The following is a 27603-nucleotide window of genomic DNA, read 5'->3' as shown; positions in this document are numbered from 1 at the left end:
ATTCTACAGCGACTGCCATTAGTCATTGTCCCAATGAAGAAACGGTCACGGTTGCTTCTCCAGAACACTGAAGAACAATGTTTCACATTTATTCACAATTATAGTCATTAGCAAATTATGGCACAACTAAATCACCTTCTAAAATTTTAAATTAACCTTCTGCCAAATCAGCTTGTTCTGACCTCTTCAAATAGTTTTGTCACTTAGTTCATGCTCTCCATGAGCTAGCTATTATATTATTACACCCAAGAGAAGCATAGTGGTCACCACTGGAAGTTCAAGGACTAAAAAAAAATCTATCGTAATACCAAACATTCACCTCAGTAAATCTTTCACCGAAATGATACAAAAATGTAAGTTTTATTTGTCAGCATAGTAAATGTACTATGCATGGAACTCTAACAATCACAGAAACTCAGCAGAAAACCATAGAGTATGAGTATCTAGAGTATTCTGTATAGCAATCTAAACTAGTAATTCAAAGTGACATCAAAGCAAAACAGTTCAAAAATAATTTGATGATCAATTTTAATTTGGAAAACATCTGAATCTGTGCTGAACTGATCGGTTCAGTTTGTGTTATCTATTTGTGTTAAGAATTGTGCATCTATGATTCCAATATATTTAGACAGGGCTATAGGCATGAGATGGAGAAAGACAGATCTAAGCATTGAAAAATGCAATATTACGCACATCTACTAGAAGCCATTTTCTTTTTCTTTTTAAAGACTTTATTCCAGGGTATGTTCCACACATTCTGGTCTACTGACTTCAGGGTATGGATATGATCATAAAATTTCCTTTAGTGGAACTAAAGAACCCAGATGGCACAAACTGTTTTTGAACATTTGCAATCCTACATATTTGATGTTCTTCAATACAGACAGAGCCCAAGGAATCCATGAGGAGTCTGATAATCCTGTGGTTTACATAATTAATACAAAAAGCCTAACTTTGTTCCTTTTCCTAGTGCTTTTCCTAGGCTTTGAAAATGAAAAATGTACACTGCACGCTATACAATGCAAAGCAGAACTTGGTCGGAAGGGCTTCTGAGCTAGCACTTCTCTTCTAATTCAAGAGTGCCCGTGAGCCTGAAAAAAAAGAGATCCTTTAGGAGTCACCTTAACTCTTAATAAGGAAGATGAAAAAAAGGTTCCAGCTTTTTTAATGAATAGTAGAGAAGTGTGCACTATTTCACTCTGAAATTTTGCACAAAAGAAATTTTCCTAAACTTAATCAAAATATTTAAACAAATGTTTGAATATGATTTTAAATAAATGCAGATGAATGAAAACATATTCCCTTTGTTCTTCAGCATTAGACATCTGTTTCTCTTCTTCCATGCAATCATATTTTATTGTGACATTTTAATTTACAAGCTTCCTTTTTTTGCAATTGTTTTTTAAAAAACAAATGACAATGGAAAGTGCTTTCTGATGTTACTCCTTTGATGTGGTAGGGTAAGGGGTCAAAATCAGCAAGATGACAGATGCAGCATCTCCATTTAACATATTTTGTATGTTCCTGTAACGTCAGTGCACATATAAAAGCAGTGGAATTTGGATTGTGATGCTCTGTCTGCCATCTTAAGGGGGGTAAGGAGCGTACATAAGTGCATAATCGTGCCTACTGTCCCTGTCCTATTATCCCCATTTATTCATATCTATTTCTTGTATTCTTATACTTATACCTATTATATTGTAAGCAACTGAAAAATCAAATAAATAAATAAAATAAATAAATACATCTTGACTGTTTTGACTCCCTCCTGCAGAAGCCATGGTTCCTGTGTATATACTCTAAAAGGAAACTGAATGTTTTGTCACTGGAAACCAAGAACCAGTTCGTATTACTGTAAATTTTTTAAAAAGTGAAATCTCTACCTAGAAGATGGTTAATATGCATCAGCTTATGAAATAAAATAGGGAGTGAGAAGGCTACTGACTTGTCTTGATTCCTTTTTTTATAGGAGCAAGGAAAGAGAAACTCTGTCAAGCTTTCAATATTTGGTTAGTATAATAATAAATAACAAATAAATGAGAATTCCATTGGTCATTGTGGTGATTCCCTTCTTTAAAGGATTGACAAAATCACATTAGCATCACCAAGAACCTGCTCTAACAATTAGAAAGCAGCTATTTTAAAATTATATTAAAACATAATGTGAATGTAAAACAATCTTGGATTATTTTGGAGTCTAGTTCTGTCTTTAAAACCCTGTGGCTATATAGGCCTAAAAGCAGAATATTCAAGTTCATATGATGTTTTTCTTGACCCGATTTGAAGCTTCATGGATTCTTTCTTTTCTTATACAGCCTTTGGTCTTGAGAATGACTAGCAATCAAGACTCCCATTATAAATGTTGCTGATTTTAAACTACTCTATCAGATCATCATTGCCTATCAAAGACATAATTGAATTCTTGGAGCATTCAACAAAACATTTATTACATGAAGTTGTTTCTCAGGATCTTTGAATGAACTCATGGTTTTAGAATGTATCAGAAATTTAGTCTAGTTGGTTTAAGATAGTATCATCATTAATTTAGAATTAATTTAGGTCAATTTAGGTTCTATTTTATTAGTTATATGACATTGTATTTATTTATTGGTATCCAACCTTGGTCAACCCTGAAGCTGACATATGCGTAGCCATATTTTATTGCAGCCGTTGTTTATTCTTTTCTGTCTATTCTTTTCTTAGCTTTCTTTAGCTTTTCTGCAAAGGAATTTAATGATGCTTCAGGTTCTCCACATTCTAGCCGCAGGAAAGGGAGTTGTAGAGAAGAGGGGGGAATGTTATGACTAGGTGGCATTCCTTCCCATGGGAATGACATGGTGCCTTCAGCTGGAGGAAGGTGGAGTTTGGAGTCATTGGACTGATGGACTGTGAACTGATTAGAGATTGTGACTATGGGGGAAAGTGTCATTTTACTGGATGTAATTTGAAGTCTGGCCAGAGTTGGAATTGTACCAAGACCATGACAATTTGATATGTTCCTAATAAACAGACTTTGAAGAAAGATGGATGCCTTGGACTTTTATTCCGGGGACACATTACTTGGAACCTTGACAACCTTTATTATTTGGACAAATAACTCAAGGTGGCGAACATATCCAACACATTTTCCTCCTCTTATTCCTCCGCCCCAACAACCCTGTGAGGCGGGTTGAACTGAAAAAGAGTGACTGGCTCAAATTTACCCAGCTGGCTTTCCTAGCTAAGGTGGCACTAGAACTCAGAGTCCCCCATTTTCTAGCATGGTACCTTAACTATTAGAGCTAACTGGCTCTCTTACGCTTTTTTTGATTAATGTACTCAATCCTCGAAAGTATGTTTTATACATTCAAACAATGCAAAAAGGATATTTATAAACTTCTTTAGTGATTATGTGAAAAATTGTAGATTTGAGTTTTACTCAAGTTTCATTCCCTTTGTTCCTTTCCATAATTGGCTTTTATCAGAAAGGCATTTTTACATAGGGGGAAAAATGCCAACTGTTGCTTAAGGATATCTTGTTGAAAACTAAAACCAGAGACATTGCCTCACAGGATTTGTTCAGAACACATCAACCGACATCATATCAGCTGTCTGCTTTCCACAGAGCCAGTAAAAGGTCTTTTTTGTTTTATAAACTCATTATGCCAAGACTATCACATAGGAACTTATCACAAGACAAGTGACGAACTTCATTTGATTAAGCTTGTTTCTTTGGAGATCAAAGATCCAGTTTCACATGCTAGCAACAACAAAAGGAGTGAAACGCTAGCTGGACCAAGGCAGGGTGGCAGGCAACAGAGCCCAGCTTCAGTAGCAGAGCAGCATTTCCTCCACACTCATTCAAATAGCCCCTTTTCTTGGCAAATTAATTTCCACTACTTTATGAAAGATTCTTCTGTAAACACCATCCACTTAATTAATAAAACTATAAAAGTAGTGAGTGCTTCGGAGACCAGACATTGAACTTTTATACATGGTTATATGAGACTAGGATGAAACTATCAAAATCTAAAATGAAGCAAATGTAAGTTGAGAGAAGAAAAACCAAGACTCTTGTTGAAGAAATCCCTTTGAGGAGGTAGATAAAAAGAAAAGTTGTTGAGGAAGCAAAGGAGAGAGGTCACCTGAAGCAGACAGTGGAGGCTAGGTCTGAGAACACAGAACCCACTTCCCAATCCCACTGTCAACTACCAGGCTTATAAATCAACAAAACGATGAATTTTGGGGATAAAATGGGTGGGTCTTGATGCTAGCCCTCTCTTCAGTTGTCCTGGATCTAGGCTTGCCAACTTCCATCTTTCTAGCTAGTGTCTAGTAGCCTATTTGAGAAGGAGGTGAGTAATTGGGACATGATGTTCTCTATATGTGTGTGTGTGAGAAACCATGGAACCATCATGAGTGAGAGAGAGCATAAGTACTTTGTCATTAGTTTTGTTGCTACTTGGATTTCCTCGAGTCTCTGTGTATTGTTGGTGGTAAGTGATTTGTGTGAGTTCCTAATTATTTCTCAGCTCTTGACCAGGAATATATATGATTTAGCTGCACCCATCTGGAAAATCCAGATAGAAAGGGTTTGGGTTTGCAATGCTTCACATGCTTCATCTGGTTGTGAGAACATGAATGAATGATCATAATCTTCATGCAACAATGATCAATGATGAGGTATAGGCATTAAATCTAAAGAACACCCAGATGACAGCTAGGCAGGAGATAGAAGAAGAGGAGACTCAAAGCTCATCCCCCAAAGAGTAATGGTTAAATGGGTACACAAGCAAGCAAGTAGTTGTACAAGACACAAGACAGGACAGCCAAAAGAGGAAGAAGCTGACTAACAGGTAAAATGGCCCTATTAATGTTAGCTCTTACACTGATAAGTTCACATTATTTTATGACTCTTCATATGTTGATTGTGATCTATAGAAAAACAAGTTGAAAAATAAAAAAATAAAAAAGCATACCTTAAGAGCAAAATTAGGAAGCTAATCATACTCAGGAAAAGACCTAGGACAAGTTTGTGAAGGTTATAAAGAGATTGATTTTGACAATGGCCAACATAGCCCAATATCAAGCAGCCAATCACACTTCTGCCAATTTTCTCATTCAGTCGCATCCACCTGGTGTGTTTGTGTATCCATGTGTCAAGGTCTGCAAGATCAAAGCTTTCCCTTTTTTCATGCCCTTGCCTCCTTGATTAGAATGGAACTTACCCTGCATTGCACACATATCCAGAACACTCATTTTAAATTAGACGGCTCAGATAATTACTTACAATTTCCAGTGCTTTAACATAATTTCAGATAGCAAATATATGCCAGAGCAGAAAGGCAGGATATAAATAGAATGAATAAATAAGCAAATGAATGGCTAAACAAATAAAAGTCTGAGAACTCCTGACCAACATATAGGAACATTTGGAACCTGTTAGGTTGAAAAAAGATGATGTACAAACAATTCAGAGTGCTACTACTGGAGAACAACACTTTTATTTGCACAACTTCTACCCTCTACGTCTGCCTAAGCACTGCACTATATGATCAACAACACTGATTTTAAATAGAGCTGAGAATTGGTTGGGGATCCATTTCTTTTAAAAACATTTTCATAGTTCAATTTTTCTGTGTTTTGTAAAATGGAAATATGTATGTATGTATGTATGTTATTCAGCTTTGTTCGGGTATTTTTCCACGTCATTATAGTTGTGCTTTTAAAGTTGTAGCAACGTTTCGGCAGAATCTCATCTGCCATCATCAGGCTTCTGTATTGTGTTTGTCTGTAAGTCATTGCAAACCTCTACATGGAACACTTTGAAACACAAGCTCTAGAAAAATATGATCACAAACCTAAACTCTGGCTCAGATATGTAGATGACACCTTCATAATCTGGCCACATGGGAAAGAAAAACTGAACAACTTCCTCACACACCTCAACAGCCTACACCCCAAAATACAATTCACCATGGAAACAGAAGCTAACAATCAACTTCCCTTCCTAGATGTCTTAGTATACAAAAAATCCAATGGCTCCCTAGGACACACCATCTACCAGAAGAAAACACATACAAACCGCTATCTACATGCACACTCACACCACCACCCAGCACAGATCAATTCCGTAGCCAATGAACAACACCTAAAAAATGAACTACACACTCTCACGAACGTACTAACAGCCAATGGATTCCAAAGAAAGAAGATTACCCACCTAATCCAAAAATAAACCCCTACCAAAATCCAAGACAGAGAACAAGAGAACAGCAAAGCCCTCCTTCCATATATAAAAGGCACTACAGACAAAATCAGCAAGATCCTCCAAAAACACAACATTAAAACAGCATTCTCCACAAACAGAAAAATATCCACCATCCTAAGAAACCCTAAAGAGAAAATCGAGTTAGAAAACCAAGGAGTATATGAAATCCCTTGCACCGCCTGGCCCACCACATACATCGGACAAACCAACAGAAGAATAAGTGCACGCATTGAAGAACATAAGAACTCAATCAAAAAAGAACTGACCTCTTCCCTGGTCCAACACCTCAAAGCCACAGGACATGAGATTGACTTTAAAAATACCAGAACTATCGCCAAAACTGAACACTTCAACAACAGAATAATCAGAGAAGCCATAGAGATAGAAAAATGCCCACACAGCATGGATAAACAAGATGATACTCCCGCCTGCCATTTGGAAACCTGCCCTCACTAACAAACGAGTACCTAACATGAAGAATGACACCAGACCCACACCCACGAGGGCCACACAAGATGCTACCACCACACCTCCACGTAGAAAGCAGACTCAGACCCACACAGATGATGATACACGACCACGGACCAGAAGCCGTACTGCAGCTGCATCACTACCCGCTTCAAACCCCTCCGACCCATACATGAAGCGAACTGACACCTACCATGAAGATGTGGCACAACTACGAACGCAAAGCCAAACAACAGATTCACAGCTCACCAGATCAAATCCCCCAGCAGCTAAGACTAACCTGAGCACAACCAAGCCCCCACCTGAACAGAACACACCCCCAGCCAATCAGAACACAGCCAACCCCCAACCAATCAGAACACAGCCAACCCCAACCAATGAGAACACACAACCCCCCAACCAATCAGAACACAGCCAAGCCCCCACCCAATCAAGTCACACCCCACTAGCAGTTAAAAGGAAGAAGCAGCTGCAAGCTCACATTACTCCGAGAAGCACAAAGCCGAAGACAAAAGCCTGAAGAGGACGAATGAGATTTCGTCAAAACATTGCCTAGATACTTCCAATTTTACGTGGGAGAAAAACCCGAATAACCAAAGATCCATATATATATATATATATATATATATATATATATATATATATATATGGATCTTTGGTTGTTCGGAGTTTTCTCCAAGCCTGAAGATGATGAATGAGACTTCATCGTAAACGTTGCCTAGATACTTCCGAATCTTACGCGGGAGAAAACCCGAACAAGCAAAGATCCACATACAAATACCCATGAGAACCTCAGAAAACTATATATATATATATATATATACATACATAATATACATTTATATATATATATACATTTATATATACATACATTCATATATACATAAATGAAATAGCAGCCCAAATGAAAAATTCACTGAGTAAATGTGGGGAAAAAAAGAATTACAACAGTTTAAATAAGCTGAATGTCACTTGTACTATTAAGGAAACACATTTGTTTTTTAATTGCTCATCTGCGGTAATTAATCTGGGAGAATATGCTAAAAAGGTTCTGAGCAGATGTGCTTCATCTTGGTGTTAAAGCTATAGTAAAATTGGACTAACCTGAAAGCAGTTGATGAGGAGAGTGAACACTGTTTTTTTCCCGAGGACTGCTTCTTTCAGAGTTCTCCTTACTGGTATCTCCACATAGTCCTTGTTGTCTTGTAGAAAAGCTGGGATCTCCACTTTCAGAAACCTTGAGATGCCTCTGTGCTTCCATGTCCCTGCACAGTGACAAATCTGAAGAAGAATGTCTCGAAGCACAATGGCCAACAGATTCATTTTCAACATCAAGAGCAGTCAATGGAAGTATTCGGTGGTGTAGCTTCACATTTGGTGGACTTGAGGATAAAGGAGAAGGCAGGGGAGACATTTGTGTATGTGTATTGGATGGAGGATATGACCGATTAAAAACATTGCTAATAGCTACTAAAGATGGAGAGGGTGCTTTTTTCTCCTCCTGCTTATTGTTAGTTTTCTGCTGACACATCTCAGGCAGTGTCTGCAAGTGTAAGGTCAAGTGATTCTTCTTCTTCTGGGGCAGGGCAGTTCTTTTTTCTCTTTTTTCACGTGAGCAACTGGATGGGCTTGTAGCACACTGTAACATCTTCCATTCGGCCGATTCGTCTAATCTGTCAATCTGTAAAACTTTCTGCAAGGTTTTGTTGACTGCTTTCACTGGGCTACATGCTTCCTCAAAAGAATAATCTTGTTCTGCTTTAGATTGTTGAGGAACTCCTTCATTACCTTTCTCACTGGTAGCACCTAAACCAGTTGACACTTTGCTTTCTTCACTGGTGGCATAAGACACCTGACTGTATCCTGCAGTATCTTTTATGTCTTGTCTTTTCAAAGGCTCTCCAATTTCAGATGCACCCTGGCAGATCCCTGCAATATGGCTATAATCACACCTCTCTTCAGATGCTAACTTATCTTGGAAAGTATTCGGCAAAGGGCTGCTCTGCTGAATCACTTTAAAGGTACCCTCTATCTCATCTAACAGACTATGGCTGGAATGTGAAAAACAGTGCCCCAAAACAACATTGTCATATTCAGAGAAAGAAACAGAGAGATCTGAATCGGATTCCAATACCTGATAGTCCTCAAGTAAACACTGTTTTCTCTTTGATAGTTCTGGAGGTTTATTCACATCTGATAATTCACTTTTGTATTCCACTTTTCTCTCATCAGAACACATGAAAAATCTGGAGGAATCATCAAAATGATATCTGTCATTTCCAGATAAAGCTCCCTTGTAGTGTAATGCCGGAGGCTCCAAAGTTGCAGATATCTTCCTTTTAATATTCTTGTTTATGAATTCCTCAATGCTCTCTCTTCGTTTGCTAGATTTTCTTCTTTTTTTGTTTTTCAGACTAGACTTTGGTGTGGATACAGAAAAAGAGTCTGACTGATCCTTGCAATCTGGCTTCTCCTCTTTACATTTCAAATGTTCTGAAACTTCTTGTAGTTTTCCATCCTGGTTTCCCATTTTAACTCCAAGTATGTGGCTTGAACTGAGCAGAGTTGTCAAGATTCTGTCTTTTTCAGCGTTTAGCTTGTACAAGGCAGTGAGAATATTTTCAGTAGTTGTTTGTTTAAAGAAGATTTCATCGATATGTTCGCAGCTCTGCCCTTGTGATCCAACCACTTCCGAGTCTTCTTTCACTTGATAGCAGTTATGAAAACATTTACTGGATTTATCCAGAGTTACACAGCCCTTATATGTGAATCCTGTGATTTTTCCCCTCGGAAGGTAGAAACTGACATAGCAAAGTTCCATAATGGGTCTATGCAACTGGAGGACCGTGTGAGTGCCTTCCATTATGCTTACCTAATTAATCATGCATTAAAGTTATGAGATCAACATTTCTAATTTTGCATGACACATCATGTGATGCAAAGAAAGAAAAGAGGCTTTCTGACTAATCTTCCACGGTGATGTTTCCTGCAGAAAGAAAGGGAAAAAAAGAGACTGTAAAAAAGTAAAAGTGAGTTCATAGTTTTGAACTAAGAATTTTACATTATATATCTGTAAGTCTGTAGAGATTCTCAGCATCCAGATCATGGTTGTCCCAAAGATGTTTTTTCAAGTGGCAACTGGACTTCCTTGTTTTTTCTTTGAAGACGTTTCACTTCTCATCCAAGAAGATTCTTCAGCTCCTTCCATTCCCCACTATCCTGTCAGAACGGAAGAAGCTTCTTGGATGAGAAATGTCTTCAAAGAAAAAACAAGCAATAGCAATAGCACTTAGACTTACATGCTGCTTTACAGGACTTTACAGCCCTCTCTAAGCGGTTAACCAAGTCAGCATATTGCCCCCAATAATTTGGATCCTCATTTCAGTCACCTCAGAAGGATGGAAGGCTGAGTCAACCTTGAGCCTGGTGAGATTTGAACTGCTAAATGGCAGGCAGCCGGCAGGCAGCAGAAGTAGCCTATAGTACTGCACTCTAACCACTTCACCACCACAGCTCATAAAAAACAAGAAAGTCCAGTTGTTTCTTGAAAAAGCACCTTGAGGACATTATTATCTATATATTTTCAATCTTTATAGCAGGCTATTATGTATCAGGGCATGCATACAACGGAGCATGCTACTATGTTTTTTTTTTTTTATGACATTTGTATGCTGATTCAGTTTGTAGTGGTTAACAACAGTTAGCAACATCAGAACCAAATGGAACAACATTATTTACAGTAATGTTTAGACACTGGACTGCCATTGAAAATTGCTCAAACATTTTAGAGGGTGCAAATGTTGACTTGGTACAGTTATATCAAGGTGGGTTTATATCAAAGTCTTCACTTCTGCCAGTTCACTTCTGGATCAAATTCAAGACCCTTATATCCTTAAACTTTTAAATATCTTGGAATTGAGAGACTTGAAGGAATAAATTCATTTCATATTAATTTGCTTGTATGTTTAAGTTCTTCTGCCAAGATCCTTCTCTATAATTCAGCAACATAGAAAATGATATTCTTAGAAATTGTAACTTGGTTACAGAACAGCCTTCTGATTACTTGATACTACAGTGAAAATCAAGTAGAGCAATTTTAACCTATTAATTATTTAAATAAATGGCAATGATTAAATCTGTAATTGATTTTAATTATTAGATCAGTCCACCCAGGACAACTGATGGACTCTGATGGGTTTCACGGGGAGATAGGAATCATAACTGAAGATCTGCTGCACAGTTCTGCCAAGACTTAGGATGAATGAGGCTTTAGATAGGATTGTGCCCATGACCTCCCCTGATCCGTAGACCTTGTCATGCTCTATGGTATAAGAAAAAAAACTGAAAAGGATTAAATGAAACAAGAGACATCTAGAGGGCTACTGGTAGAAGACAAGGTATTAACTTGATTGAATAAGGGTAAATGCTTTTATTAAAGACTATCTTGTGGCAGCGAAGCAGAAATACTTCTCCACACTAACTGCATCTGCAAATAATCACACAAGTTATTAAGTTGATTAAGATGATTTGATTCCTCCTGATAAGGAGGATTCAGAGGTTTGTATCTGCAGGTATGTACTGAGGAATTTGCTGACTTTGTGGCAATTAAAGTCACTTGGATTTATTTTTGGGTAGACATTTGCATGCGTATTGGTCTAGAGGAGATCCCTGGGGTATTGCCCAGTTATCTGGGAATGTTTGGCTCTGTTGCTCCAGAGGAAGTGAACATGATCCTAGTGAATGTGATCTGAGCTAACCGAGTTTAGATATATCCCTGGGTGGAAACAGCCTCCTGGAAAGTGACAAGTGGGTGGGTACTGGCAATGATCAATTCATCTTTGGATGAGGGAGTGGGGCCACAGCCCTTCAAGAAGGCTATTGTTCACCCTCTGCTTAAGCCATTGCTAGTTCTATCCCCTGATGGACAATTTTTATCCTGTCTCCAGCTTTGCCTTGCTGGGGAAGATTGTTGAGAAGATGGTTACATTACAGCTCCAGAGGATTCTGGATGAAGCGGATTATCTGGACCTTTCATGGCTTAGGCCCATTCCTGGATCAATATGCCCTTGTCACAATCCAGGTGTCCCAATCAACTCCTGTTTGGACTATTGTAATGGGTTCCATATGGGGCTGGCCTTGAAGAGCATTCAGAAACTTCAGCTGGTTCAAAATGCAGTGGCCCACATAGTTTTGTGCATTTCTCACCTCCTTTGCAGCAGTTGTATTGGCTGCTGATTTGTTTCTGGGTGCAACTCAAGGTGCTTGTTATTACTTTAAAGCCCTACATGATTTGTGCACTGGTTATTTGAAGATCTGCCTCTCCCCACTTATCCAACCTACTTTATCAGAAAGGCAGGGTATGTTGAAGTCCCATCTAGTAGAGAAGTACAGTACATCTAGCAGAACCAAGAAAAAGGGTCTCATCAGTGGTGGCTCCTTCCCCATGGAATATCATTCTCTTGGAGATAAAATTAGCCTTGACTTAACACTTTTCTAAAAGGCCCTGAAGATATGGTTTGCCAGTGATCTGGGGAAACCCAGGTTGACGCAAAATTGATCTAGTGTCTGGTTTAATTGTAGGGAAGGAGGTAGAGCTGTGATGGCGAACCTATGCCACATGTGCCAGAAGTGGCACACAAAGCCATCTCGCTGAGCACACCAGCTGTTGCTTGTGGCTCTTCTGGATTGCAGCACATGAATGTGCACCAGCCAGCTGGTCTTTGTATGAGCAGGAGCGCCGGAAACTGGAAGAGCAGTTCCCTGAAACACAGGGATGTGCTGGCCAGCTGGTCTTCACGTGTGCATGTGTGTTAGAAACTGCAAGACTAAGTGGCCAGTGCACATGTGCGTGCTGGGAAGCTAAGCTTCCGGTTTCCGATGCACATGCTCCCATTTTGACACTCAGTGCTGAAAAGATTAGCCACCACTGGGGTAGAAGTTTGTGGACTTCTGTACAGTGTTTTTTTTTAATTTGGTAAGCTGCCGAGAGTCAGCGTGTGTGAGAAGGGTGGTCATATAAATTTGTTTAATAAATAAATAAATAGCTATTGCATTCATATTATGAGTTGGCTGTGCAAACTTAAATACTTTAAAAATTTATGTAAGCATGGATTACCGTTGAATGTTTATCAGACCTTCATTTATCATTACTTTTTTTTCCCCAGCTATATAACTGGGTAATAAATGCAGCATGATTTTCCTTTCCACTGCATTCAGAACTTGCAGTAAAAAATATTACAGTAGTTCTTATTATGGCTTAATGAGCATGCTAGGCAGCTTGCTGTACATAATTTGTAAGGATTCTAAATTTAACTTCTCAGTAAACAATTTAGATTCATCTGATCACATGAAAAACTACCATAAATAATCTACCAGGAGCGCATTAAGACTCTTGGAGGTCCTAAGCACAATCGTCGTTGTAGTTTGTCATTGTAGTGATCATCTGGATGCTGAGGGTTATAAGGTTTTCTCTAAATGTCATTATTTTAATACATTACAGTGAATAAAATCCACATTCTATTCTATTCCTATGTGCACATATGTATGTGTATGTGTGTACACACACACATACAGTATATGCACATAGGAATAATATCTTAAATATACTTATTTTTAGGAAATGATATGCAAATGTTGATTTTACTATTAATTTCATGGTTTTTTTATTTAAAATGTGTTGTAAATCCTAAACACTGTAGATATTATGCCTAATACAGGCATGCAATTTAGTTTCAGAAGTACAAACTGCTTTTCTCTTAGTTAAATTATGCTCAGTTCGGCAATTTTTATACCCTTCTCCTTAAAGTTCTTTTCAAAAATAATTATGGTGACCACAAGTAGTCTTTGACATATGACCATAATGGTCCCTGTCCATCATGGTTGCAAATTGTGACAATAGTAAAGCAGACCACCCACATGATAATTTTACAAACTTTTCTGGGGCGTCTGTTAAATGAATGCTGTGATTGTTAATCGAAGTAATAGTTCACTATGGGCTATTTTACAGAAAATTGGAAGTAAATGCCAATTTTTGGCAAAAACATCCTAAAAAGGTGATCATTTGACTGTGAGATGTTTAAAATGGCTGTAAATATGGCGAGGTGCCAAGCTTCCGAAATACAGTCATGTGACCATCAGAATTTCAGAACAAGTCATAAGTATCCCCAGAGAGATCCATTGTCACCTCTTAATTCAAAAACTACCTATATCTTAAATGCTATTGAGGCGAACTTGGTCCTTGTATCACACAAAAACCAAAAACAGCAAATGAAATGTTTAAAAATAAATTTGAAGTGGCCATTGTTCCATATCGATAGACTTGAAACCCTGCGTCCTATTGGTTCAATTAACCGCTACCTGATTGGACAATCCAGGTGACTGTGACTGGCTCGCTAAGAGTCTGCCGCGATTGGTCAATACCAAGAGCGGGAGACTCGAAGCGAAGTCATTGGCCACTAAAGCTCCGGCGAGCTCTATAAAAAAGCTGCCGCGGCTGCTATTCTCCAGAGCTGAATTGACTGATAAATAAAGAGCTTTTGTTACTGAACCGGAGTCTCTCGTCTTTGTGAGCCCAACCCTTCGAACTTAACAGCCATGAGTAAAAATGTTTTGATTTCTAAACTTAATAAAGAAGCATCTCACTTTTGATGGTGATTCAACCACAGTTTTATTATCTGCTTCTTTTCTTGCCTAGTTAAAAATAACAGAATTTGATATATGAGTGTGTGCTAATAGCATGGCAGAAGCAATAGAGAGAGTAATCATATTATGCTTCTTTTAATTTAATTTATCCGACAGATATGTATTATATCTTATAAAGTTCTGCTTCATGTTGAGGAACATTGTATATATTACTTAATGAACTCCTCAGACTATTTCCATCACAGCAAAATTGACAGGCAATTATTGTTTGTAAAAGAAATTAAAAAGGAGATGGTACGTCTTGTGTATCATATTTTTTTTCAAAGGCAGACACACTCCATTGTTTTGACATCCATATTTTGTCAAGTAAGATTTGCCACTGCCTTTCATGAGGATGCATTACTCTTCATTTTCCTCCCAGTGATGAATTTCCAGAAGGCTGAAGAATAATTTTAATTATCATCAGATTTACAGCTCACTTGACTCCAGAACAACTCTGAGCAGCTTACCATTTAAAATACAGAAAAACAATAAGGTGAAAATCTGAAGAATCCTAACAACCATATCCCATACACCAAAATAACAATAACAACAACTCTACCACACATAGGCTTAACAAATGATGTAGCTCAAAGCCTGGGAGAACTGCCAAGTAAAAACTTCCTGAATATCATCCAGGTGGAAGCTGCATAGATCTCTTTTTTCCCAAAAGCTATTTATAGCTGGGCAAGCAAGATCCATAGAAAAAATGTACTAAGCTCCCCCTAACCACTACTTAGATAAAATAGAAGAGAATGTTTGATGTCTTGTTAAATCCCATCAAGCTTGACTTTTGGAGACCGCATAGACATAACTATTTGAGTTCAGAAGGGGTGTCTAGAGGCTTTTTTTTAAAAAAAAAACTTTATACACTACCACAAACTGCAGGCTTCCTACAGGCTTTTCAGGAGTTTGATTCTGATTGGCTCAAGATTGACTCAGCCTTCCATCCTTCTGAGGCCAGTAAAATGAGGACCCAGATCACTGAGGCCAATATGCCACTCTGTAAACCACTTAGAGAGGGATGTAAAGCATTATGAAGTGCATATAAGTCCAAGTGCTATTGCTATTGCTTAAGCACTTTATGGCTTAGCACCAAGTTATCTTGGCCAGTTCAACCTGGCCAATCTTGCCAGGAAAGCTATTGGTAGTTTCTCAGGACATATGGAAAACCAAAACACAAAAGGGTTGCTTTTCTGTAGCATTGCCAACTTGGCCTCCCATTGGAATGTAGACTAGCCCTGACTTATTTACCTTCCAGAAGCATGTGAAGATGGCACATTTTTTAAAAAATCAGTGATTACTCCTGTTCCTTAATTTAAGAATTGCTTCATTTTGTTGTGACATAGAATTTAACCAGGCTCTTTTTGATTGCTGGAAATGGTTGCAATTTGTCCTTTTATATAATTTGATAGTAAATTGCCTCAACCAGACATTGATTAGAGGGCATTTAAAAAAATATGTGGGGAAAATCTATGATCAAGGTTCTACTCTTTTCTTTGTTAGATATTCCTTGTCTAATTCTAAATCTTAACTTTAGTTAGTAAATAATGATTAAAGAAAGCTTAAAGAAAAAAGAAGCCTTTTCTGTAGCATTGCCAACTCAGATCAAAACTAATCCTATGTATGAAAAATCAAAAACTCCTAATATAATCAGAGTTTTAAATGAATTTGCTCTGCCTATTCATAGGTTGACCAAATCTTACTCATAAGCTGACTCACATTCAAAGTATAAAATTACTTCTTCTCAGTGGTTGACTGCATATATGCAAATGTCAGTTTAATGGAGGAAAATTGGCATTGTAGGGAAATCTATTTTGTACAATTAACAGCTAAGAAATATAGTTATGTATTTTTAAATTTTAAATATAGTTTGTTTATTTACCAATATTAGCTAAACACGGTTGATCTTGACCGCTAAGCAAGGTTGGCTATACTTAGTTTGTGGATTGGAATTTGTTGAAATTTTAGAGCTTTTGGCTGGATAGAGAAGTTTAAAAAAAGAAAAGAAAATGATCCATAAAAAATTATATAGATACTGTAACAGGAGATGACCTAGACATGAGAACATTCTTTCTTTGACCATATTTTGTTGAGTAAATCACAATGGGCTGGGTTTGCATGCTAAAGAATGAATCAAAGTGGTTAAATTAGTGGAACTTACTAAGGTGAAAGCAATCCCCCTCCCACCAATGATGATTCTGTATATGTGAAACAGATCTGCACAGTACCTATAGCTCTAACTTCTACTGACTCTGTCTTCATTGGGTACTGAAATTCAGATCAGTTTCATTGGATTAATAAGTTAATTAATGAAAATAGATAAAAATAACTCATTTTAATCTCTAAAGCTCGTTCTTCTCCAAAATACATCATTTGCTAATGTATTGCTTCTTATCTACTTAAGCAGAATATTTAAAATGCTTCCAACAAACAAAAAGCTCACATTTACTTGTTTCACAGTGTTTCGCTGGCCTAGAAACAAGAAAAAGATTAACTGCAAATTGAAAGCCAAAGAAAAAGTAATTACAGACAAAAGAAAATATCAAGAGGGTGCAGAAGTTCAGCCACATTAGTGATTTTACTTTCTGCCAAGTAATTAGCCATATAAAGCCTATTTATATTCTACCACATTCTTCCAGCCTACTGGTTCATCTTGCAGTCCCAGAGTGTTGGAATTTTAAGGTTTGCAATTTCAACTATTTCAATGGCACCATAAGTTGTGGAAGGCTCTATGACAACTTGTGAAAGGCTAAACTGGGGTTTGGTTGTGTGCTTTTTGATAGGCCATTCTGAGTCACTGTTTCCATTGCCTATAGATTCTATTTTAGATCAGTAGATCTACTGGATATGTAGTTTTTGTTTCATTTGCAATCAACCGCTCTATGCTAGAATTATACTAGTCATGCTATATACATACATTTTCAAAACTCTTTGAGCATCAAAAGAGAATATCTTTTATACGATTCAATGCCATATAAATCCAATAAATAAATTAATACATGCCAGTCTTAGTTCAAGGGGTCTGTACAAGTTTTAAGCCAGTTAAACATGTCCCTCCATGAATTCAAGTACAGTGATACCTTGATACTCTCTGTTAATTAGTTCTGGGAGGCATGATGAGTATCAAAAATGATGATTATCAAAGAAATTTTGCCATAAGGAATAATGTAGTGAGTCACAAAACAACTGACACCAACAAGTTCTAGCTTGTTTAATGAGTTTCTAGATCAAATCAGTAGCTTGGATGAGATGTGATCATTGGAATGTGGTTTGATAAAGGATGTACAATGCAGAGAAAAATAGTTGCTGAACATCCTCAATGTTCAATATTAAGGCTGCCCAACCAAAGAAGTTCTTTTACAATATGCAAGAATATATATGAATCACTTTCAATCAATATGTATGCATACATAATTGCTTAGCTTTGCTAGGGAAAAATAATGTGATACATTTGATCCATGCACATGCTGAGACATCTAGAAGCATCTATAACAGCAGCCATATGTTCCTGAAAAATGACATGGCTGCTTTAGTGATTCAGAATCACTACTTATTCAAATATCTCTGTGTTTTGAAGTACCTTGTTTCAAAAGATTTACAGAGTAGTACAGGTTCATTTCCACAACTGCTTGTTTAATTCTTAACAACTCAAAACTCTTCAATTTCTTCCAATGAGAAAGTTTGGTATATAATCTAAAAATGCATTGTGTTGAGAAAAGACAAGAGCAAACTATAGTTAATGGCTTGGTAATTAATGGTGCTTGTTCAGTGCTTGGTATTATCAAAGAATATAAGCAGAATCCTGTTGGATTGAATTAATGACTCCTACAGGACAACATCTTTTTTCATAAAAGTTATAAAAATGGAAAAGTCCAAAAGCAGAATGTAAAGGCACCATCTACCCGTTGGGGCAGATTGATGTATAAGAACTTACATTATTGCATTATTCTGAAAGAACAGGAATAGCTGCAATGTTCATTTCCCATACTTCCAATTCTTCTGAGTATCCAAGGTCTATTGGCCTCAGACAAGTAGGGACAAAAAAACTATATGCTCTTTCTTGGCTAATACAGCAATTATTTAAGCCCATTGTAAATGTAAATTTCCCCCGAAATATTCTAAGGATAATTAGAATAGTTTGCCACTCAGTGCAACGTAATTGTCCATAAAAAGACTGAATGATTCCCATCAGAAGATTCTGAATATTCTATTTAAAGCAAGGCTTAGTCCCTTCCTTTAGGGTTACCAAACATATGCACACTGCAACATGACAGAAATGTTCCAATATTTTAGGGGCTGTCACAAAGATGAGGGAGGGGGGGTGTCAACCTATTCTCCAAAGCACCTAAGGATAGGACAAGAAGTAACAAATGGAAATTGTTCAAGGAGATAGCCAACCTAGAACTAAGAAATTTCCTGATGGTGAGAAGAATTAACCAGTGAAATGGTTGCCTCCAGAGGTTCAATTCAAACAAGCTGATATGCAACTCAGTGTATGAATACTATCCAAAACTTTTGGCTATGAATACACATTTATCATTATTTTGCACTATAGAATTGTAACTGCTTACATACAAAGATAGATTTTTCGGCTCTAATTGTATCTGGAGGTTATGAAATAATATTATTTGAAAGCTATGTTTGCAATTCTCTATACAATATGTTGTCTGAGAAGTAAATACTACTGAAAAATGCAACACCCAGCCCTAAGAAAGCAAAGGCTATAAAATTATCACGAATTTTCCAGAAGGGAAAAAAAGATAAATTAAGCAATCTTTTTCACTGACATGAAAAATAAATCATGCACACTTGGTTCCAACTCATACATTTTCATAATTTGAGTACAGCAAAGTAGCCATATGGAACTATGAACATTCAAGAAATTCTGTACAAATTCAATAGTTATTTGTTGATAACAGGATGTGGACAAATCAAATAAAAAGTGAAGTAATTTCACTGGAATTATGTTGATCTAAAATAAAAAATCCCTCATAAAGTTGGTGGCAGCATGTGCAAGTGTCAAGAATGAAAACATCATGTCGTAATAGAACACACAATGTTGTTCAAATAACATAAAATTTCAATAAGATTATGGTGACAAATAAGGTTGAAGAATGAGGCCTGGTATGTAAAAAAATTGTAGGAGTGAAAGATGGCAATGAAGACACTAAAAAAAATAGGACTTGTCTAGATACTAGAAGCCCAGATATAGAGCCTAAGAATTTTAATTGTTTTCAAAAACACTTTAAGAGAAGCAATTCTAGATAGAGAAGCATGAATGATATCACGGTTTAACTTTTGTCCACAATAATGTTTCTCCACTTAATTACCCCCCTCACTGCTTTTATTCAGTTGTCTTTGCTTGTCATTTGGGGAAAAAAGAAAAAAGAAGCTTTAGATTAAGAAAAAGTTAAGCTTGCCTACCTTTTTCTTTAATTCTCAATTTCAAAACTTATTTTTAACAACAACTATAATAAAGTAGTTGTTTCTAATATGGGTGTTAATGTGAAATCAACACTATCTAAACGTACCATATTTGAGCTGCAAAAAAATCCATACCACTGCTAGATAGTAGCAAAGAAAGTTGGTTGTTACCTACTTGTTCAAATAATCACCATCACCATCAGATCATACAAACATTTCTGATTCTTAAATTGATGTTCTTTCCAAGGTCAAATGCTTAAGCTAGACTTTCCACTAAAACCTAGCCTTTATGTGATGTGGACATTATCAGTATTGTACCCAAATGTACATGGAGAATATTAAATTGCACTAAACTTTTCTACATGCTTACAACAGAGTTAGATAGACTGGTTGGCTCCTCAGTTAGCCTGTAGCCATGCTAACTGAGGTTCCTATGAATTACAGTCTAAAAAATCTTATAGTATTAGTATTAGTGTTAAAATATTTTGAAGCTGGTACGGTCAGCAGCAAGAACTATCTCAAAGCATTAAGGTTCAACTTACTATTTGTACAAATGCACACACATATATGTATATGTATATATATGTGTGTGTGTGTATGTGTGATATATGTGTGTGTGTGTGTGTGTGTGTGTGTATGTTTTCTTAAGTTTTCGTGGGTATTTATATGTATGGTATTCAGCTTTGTTAGGGTATTTTCCCACGTCATTATAGTTGTGCTTTTAAAGTTGTAGCAATGTTTCGGCAGAATCTCATCTGCCATCATCAGGCTTCTGTATAGTGTTCATTTGTGAGTCAGACTTTCCCAGCCTTTTCTGTTTTAAATTTGGTGCTAGCCTACTGCTGTGCCAGAATGGTTTTTTCTTCATCCTGATTGGTTGGGAGTGTTGGTCTGTGTTTACTGGTCTTGGAGTTTGCTGTGTTCTGCTTGATTGGTGTTTCTAATATCTTCTGTCTGTTTGGTGGCTTTTTTTGGTTTTGATTGGCTGGCAACATTGTGTTCCTGTATTGGAGGCTTTTAGTGTGGCTTGGCTCTGAGTAAACTGACAGCTATCATTTGTTAGGAAGCTAAGTTTCATCTGGGTGCCTGGTTGGGGGGTGTTTGAGCTGGAGGTATCGGGGGAGTCTGTTTGTGCCCAGGTGTTTGCCTGGCTTGTGGTGTGGAGATTTTTTTGTTTGAGAGTGCAGTCCAGATAATTGACAGTCTGGTGGAGTCATCTCTTCTATTCATGCTTTCAGGTCTTTTTTCAATCTCTATGGCTTCTCTGATAATTCTGTAGCTGGAGTTTTCTATAGTGGCTAGGGTTTTGGTGCCATTGAAATTGATGCTATGACCTGTGGCTTTCATGTGTTGGACTAGTGAGGAACACATGAAAGCCACAGGTCATAGCATCAACTTCAATGGCATCAAAACCCTAGCCACTATAGAAAACCCCAGCTACAGAATTATCAGAGAAGCCATAGAGATTGAAAAAAGACCTGAAAGCATGAATAGAAGAGATGACTCCACCAGACTGTCAATTATCTGGAAGCCTGAACTCTCAAACAAAAAAATCTCCACACCACAAGCCAGGCAAACACCTGGGCACAAACAGATCCCCCGGATACCTCCAGCTCAAACACACCTCAACCAGGCACCCAGATGAAACCTAGCTTCCTAATAAATGATAGCCGTCCATTTACTCGGAGCCAAGCCACACTAAAAGCCTCCAATACAGGAATACAATGTTGCCAGCCAATCAAGACAAAAAAAGCCACCAAACAGACAGAAGATATTAGAAACACCAATCAAGCAGAACACAGCAAACTCCAAGACCAATAAACACAGACCAAGACTCCCAACCAATCAGGATGAAGAAAAGAACCATTCTGGCACAGCAGTAGGCTAGCCCCAAATTTAAAACAGAAAGGGCTGTGAAAGGCTGACTCACAAACGAACACAATACAGAAGCCTGATGATGGCAGATGAGATTCTGCCCAAATGTTGCTACAACTTTAAAAGCACAACTATAATGACATGGGAAAATACCGGACAAGCTGAATACCATATATATATATATATATAACTCAGAAAACAATATATATATATATATATATATATATATATATATATATATATATATATATATATATATATATATATATATATATATATATATATGTGTGTGTGTGTGTGTGTGTGTGTGTGTGTGTGTGTGTGTGTGTGTGTGTGTGTGTGTGTGTGTAAAATAAAAGAATAATATACTGTATTTAAAGGCAAAGCTTGCCTTTACAGTGCGGCCACTCCGCTGGTAACAACTTTAAAGACAACTGTAAACATGACCATCTCTTTCCAGTCAATAGCATACCCAAATCAGGAAGACATGGGGCAGTTTTTCAGAACTGTTTGGAGAATTATCTGCAGCAATTTATATCTTGTATGAGTTAAAGCAGCTCCTAAACCTGCAAAGTTGTGGAGGGAGGGAGGGAGAGGAAAATATACTTGCCAGATGCAAAAGGTTTCTTAAAATGTGTACTCTGCCCAGTGTCATTTCTTGTAAGAAGGGCAGCCATATACATTTGATACACAAATAAATGGATTTAATGTTTTCTGCAGGTGCTGGATAAAGGGAAAATGTTGATGGTGCAAAAGTGCAGGGAGAAAGACAGAAGTTTATTTTTCTCTATAGAATATTCTTATTTGAGTAAAGTATTTGTGGCAGTTCAATAATAGCCAGTCTTCTTATTTTTGGCAAGAGCTGATCCTGCAGAGAACTTGACAAGTCCGCACAAGGCGCAACGCAAGCTATTTACCTTACAAGAAGTGACAGTCCTCCTAGGCGCAGTTCTTGGCGGCGATCTAGACGCAGAACGAGAGAGGATGCTAAGGGGCTGCTTTTGCAGCTACCTCCTGCTATTGAATGTCTCCCTCCGCCGCTCTTGCTGGCATTTCCTCGCATCTGGAAGCCCCTTAGATCCTTCAGTCCCCTTCGCTTGGTAAGTTCATTCACCGGGCGCTGTGCGGCAGCTTCAAGAGATAGAAAACTGGCAGAGCACCTGACCAATCCGAAGCCTCAATAATCTGCCGGTTTGGTGCAGAAACCAATAGAACAACAGCATAAGACGCCGGTTATACCAACGGAGGAGGGCGGGTTAACACCGCAAATGGGCTTCTGTTTCTGGTCATTCAGTTGAGGGCGCATTAGGTGAGCGCGGCAGGCTGCCCTTGTTTATTTCTTTCCGTAATTGCTCCTCTCCAGAGAGTTTTTCCTCTGGGCGGGACAGATCTCATTTTCAATTGAAGCCAAAGCAATTGATACATTCCATTTGTACTGTAAAGTGCAAGGCTTTGAAGTTCAAAACCAAAGAGGCAGATTTTTTTTAAAAAAAGGTTTATCTTTTTTTTTAGCGTTATGGTCAATCAAAAGAGTTGACTGAAGTCTTTCAAAGAACAGCTGTTTAAAGTGTATGGCTTCTCTTTTATTTTAGTACAACATTTCCAAAGTATATAAAGCACGTGAAAGGTGTTTCATAAAATAAAAGAATACAGTACATGGAAAACGCAAGGCAGCTGCAGCTGTGTTTATTTAGAAATTCAGCGGATTTCTTCCCATGCAAATATAATTGTAACATTAGATGATAAACACTTTCAAAGGTAATAAAAGCACCTGGTGAGATTTAACAACTGTAGTGAATCTTTTCAAAAGTTTTGGATTTTATATATACTACTTTTGGCAGTTACATTGGTACACTAGTGTGCATTTTAAAAAATGTGTATGATGAAATTGACATGCTTCGTGATTTACAATCTTATTAATTCTTGAAATATTTAAACACCACACTGCTATTCCCCGCTTACAATAAGGAACATATTAATTAGCCTCAAATTCTCTGTTTATTTTAAGAAGTGGTTGATAATAAGAGCAGGAGGGGTATATATAAAGTAAGCTTTAAGAATGCTGTTGATAATGGGGTAGTGTAAAATAATAGGGAAAGGAAAGTGGACTTATTTAACGCTTTTGTGCCTGAATTATTCCAGAGGTAGGTGAGGAGCCCTTCTAATAAGTTAGAAGAAAGAGATTCTTCTGGGAATGGGAAATGCAATCAAAGATTAATAAAGCTATGATACTATTCTACAGTATCTTGTTACTTTAAACAAATTCAAGAACCAGATGAAATAGATATCAGAGAGATGACTGCAATCTTTGAAAATTTTTGAGATGCAAAATCATAGAATGTAGAGTTGGAATGGACTTTGAAAATCATCTGCTTAAGCACTCATACACATACACACACAGAGTCACATAGCATAGGAAATAGTTATTGCAGCCATCCTGCTTCTGTTGACAGTTTATATATTAGGGAATATGCATATATAAGTATCAAATGTGTTTATGAAAAGTCAGGATGTATGTTTGTAGAGTATATAAATATCATCTTTGATTGTAACCACCACCTCTCTAATACAGATATGAAACAATACCCTAAAAGCACTTTATTACAGTATTGCTGTTTGGATATTTTAAAGATCTTCAAGCAAGGTAACCTTCTGGAAGGCTATTATTATATGCTTTATTTTTAAGTAGTTTTTAAAGCACCAGATTAATGTAGTGGTTAAGGCATCAGGTTGGAAACTGGGAATTCGAGGCATGCCTTAGACACAAAATTAGCTGGCCAAAGGCCAGTCACTCTGTCTCAGCCCTAGGAAGTAGGCAATGGCAAACCACTAACAAAAATTTTGCCAAGAAAACTGCAAACCCAGGAATCACCAGGAGTCAAAACCTGACTTGATGCTTAAAATAAATAAAAAGTTTTAAAAGTAACTTTGTGAAATGGTTATGTGAATCAGTAATGTAGGGCATGTGGCAAGCAAATCCTAATCTAAGAGATTTTCTCTTCATCTGCACTCAGCAACATAATCAGCTTTCATGCCTTCTGCTTCACTTATCCTATGTTTAAGATAGATTTATATGAATTACACAGCCACAGAATATGAATGAATAGTGCTATATAAAGAATGTTAATACTACTCTTTTTTGGTTCAAAAAATTATAGGACAACTAAAGTTAATACCTTTATTTATACAGTACTTACATATAAGAAACACTGTTGCTAACATTAAGGTATATTTTTAGGAGTAAAAGTGAGAACATCAGTGTTGCTTTAAATAGTTTAAATTTTTATTTGTTTATTTATTATTCATTCATTTTATCCAACCTTTATTATTTTTATTATAAACAACTCTAGATGGCAAACATACCTAATACTCCTTCCTCCTCCTATTAGTTGTATTGTACTTTGCAACAATAGCTCAAGTTGTGGGAAGAGATACTCCATTTGTTCTAATCTATAAACAATAATGAAGCCCCTTCTTTGCCTTATCAATTTCCATTCTTCAGAATGAGAGGTAAACTATTTCATGGCACTGGTTCCTATGCATTTATAGCACTTAGGTTTAATAATCATGGATAGACCACAAAGTATAAGATTCTGCATTCCCTCTGAGTATTCAGAGAATTTCCTAAAACTATGAGGGCTAGGCAGACCCTCTTTAAAATCATTGAACTTAAATAAGAAATTTTATGTTTACCTTCTTACTCTACAAAGCATGAAGAAAGCTGTTTACATATTCAAAGAAGAAATCCTTTTCTGAAAAATTCTTGAGACTGCCTTCTTAAATTAATTGCAATAGCACTTAGACTTATATACCGCTTCACAGTGCTTTACAGCCCTCTCTAGGCAATTTATAGAGTCAGCATATTGCCCCCAATAATCTGGGTCCTCATTTTACTCACCTTGGAAGGATGGAAGGCTGAGTCAACCTTGAGCCTGGTGAAATTCAAACTGCCAAATTTCAGGCAGCCAGCAGGCAGTAGAAGTAGCCTGCATTCTAACCACTGTGCCACTGCAGCTCATTAATATTAGTTTGTGGTAGTAGTCATTAATCCTACTTCCTTCAAATATATTAAAATTGTAGTTTCTAGAGTTTCAGATTATCACCAAATATCTGAGAAATGAAAAAAAATTCTGATGATTATTGAAGAAAAATATTCAAGACATTGGGATTTAAATGCTGATAATTTAAAGATTTTCTGTGTGCATCTATCGGCAGGCATTATAATAGGAGTTATTGATAATTATCTTGTACAATAAAGAGTTTTTGATCAGAAGAAATAAAATACAGAGGGCTTACTTACATTTATTGTCTTATAACTGATGAGTTATGTCATCCATTTTCAATTGCCTTCTTGACTTTCACTCCCAATTTACTTTTTCTCTCTTGCAATTTTTTTTTTAAGTTTTATTTGGGTTTTCACACACATACAAAAAGCATAATACAAGTAAACATCTTTTTTGAAAATAGCATGGTCCCGGGTTACACTTCTTTATACAGACACAAACTCAATTTCATGCTCATTTTTGTGTTCTATTCCATATCTTATTACTATTTTGCATTTTCTATATAGTTTTTCCCCTCTTTTAATTTTCTCAACTTTATTTTGATTATCTCATCTCAATTCAAATCTGTCCTGTTTCAATTTCATATTATCTTTTCTCATTAAACAAATTTTCTCCTGTAGTTACTAATTGGAGTATGACACCTTTATATCTTTGAATAGTATCCATTCAACACTTATTTAAACTTCAGTGTATACCTTAAGGTTATAACATTCAATATAATACATAATACATAACTTCCAATCGAATTCTGCTTGGTACATTCTTAAAATGCACACTATATTCTTAAAAAAAAGGATTATAGATATATAATTAATTTTTCCCCTATTTCTCTTCACTTATGTTTTATAAATCATTAAATATTCATTTTATTACATTTATTAACAAATATTCCACTAAATTACGATAACTATTTTATCCATCATTTTAATCATACATTGTTTCATATTTTCTGAAATTATTTCTATTTCTAATATAACAATTGTATCTTATGTACCTATGCAGAATCCCTTTTTCAATTAGATTTTCACCCATTATCTCTAAATAGGCCCTGTTTCTCTATATCTTGTTTCTGTCCTTTATAACTTCTTTTCCTTTCTTTCTTCCATCTCTTCTTCTCCCTCCCCTTTTTACCCCCTTCTCTCTCTACTTCTAATTCTCTCTTCTGAACTTCCCTCTTCTGTTGCTTTCTAATTTTATACTTATTTTTCAAACTATTCCTTTTTGGGGTTGTTTTTCCAAATCTTAAACTTTCCATTCTCTTCCCCCCCTCTCCTTTTTTCCCCACATAAAAATACTTGTTCATTAAAGATGACTTCTTCTTTGTCCCAATCTTTTGTTCTGCAGGCGTTTCTTGTTGTTTCTCATAGTTCCAAATCTCTATTTCTAAGAATTGAAATACAAAGCCAAAAGAACCTCTCCCTTCTTGTGCATCTTCTTTGTACTTTTTAAGTTCCATTTTCAGTTCTTCTAAAAGTGGTTCCATTTTAAACTCTTTTAAACAACCACCTGATTGATTTTAGTCATTCAAATGCAGTAACCAAAGATCCAGAAGTCACCAAGTAATCCAAATACTCCCGAGCTGTTTCTTCTTACTTCTTTTTTCACTTTCTCTTCCTGGGGTTTTACTATTTTGTTACCATGTTTCAGTTAAAATGTATCTTTTAGAAGTCTTGTTGAGATTTTACTGTAAATTCTTTTTAATTCTAGGCAGTCTCCTCCCTTCCAGATCCTGCCCTTTTATTCTTTTTCTCTCCTTTCCTGTTTTCAAAAGCTTTTAAGTATCCAGAAATCTTTATTTCCCTTTGACATTTTGTTTTCAGCTTAAATGCTTATTGATGT

The 27603-nt window shown here is 36.7% G+C and overlaps 1 protein-coding gene across 3 annotated transcripts in view; it reads right to left on the bottom strand.

The window, feature by feature from the left end:
- Positions 1-22840, bottom strand: part of FMN1 (formin 1) — a 136661-nt gene extending 113821 nt beyond the window's left edge. For all 3 annotated transcript variants that reach the window (XM_087921829.1, XM_087921830.1, XM_087921828.1), the window contains exons 1-2: positions 22618-22840; positions 7823-9704 (exon numbers count right to left, since the gene is read on the bottom strand). In XM_087921829.1, coding sequence (XP_087777955.1) covers positions 7823-9581 — 1759 coding nt within the window. In that variant the 5' untranslated portion in view covers positions 9582-9704; positions 22618-22840. The remainder of the gene's footprint in view (positions 1-7822; positions 9705-22617) is intronic.
- Between the last annotated feature and the right edge of the window lie 4763 nt (positions 22841-27603).

This window comes from Pseudonaja textilis, chromosome 1 (assembly GCF_049901715.1).
Source record: "Pseudonaja textilis isolate UNSWEBS1 chromosome 1, rPseTex1.2, whole genome shotgun sequence".
Lineage (NCBI taxonomy): Eukaryota > Metazoa > Chordata > Lepidosauria > Squamata > Elapidae > Pseudonaja > Pseudonaja textilis.
Note: the sequence above shows the minus strand (reverse complement) of the source record. Positions and strands in the feature narration are given on the sequence as shown.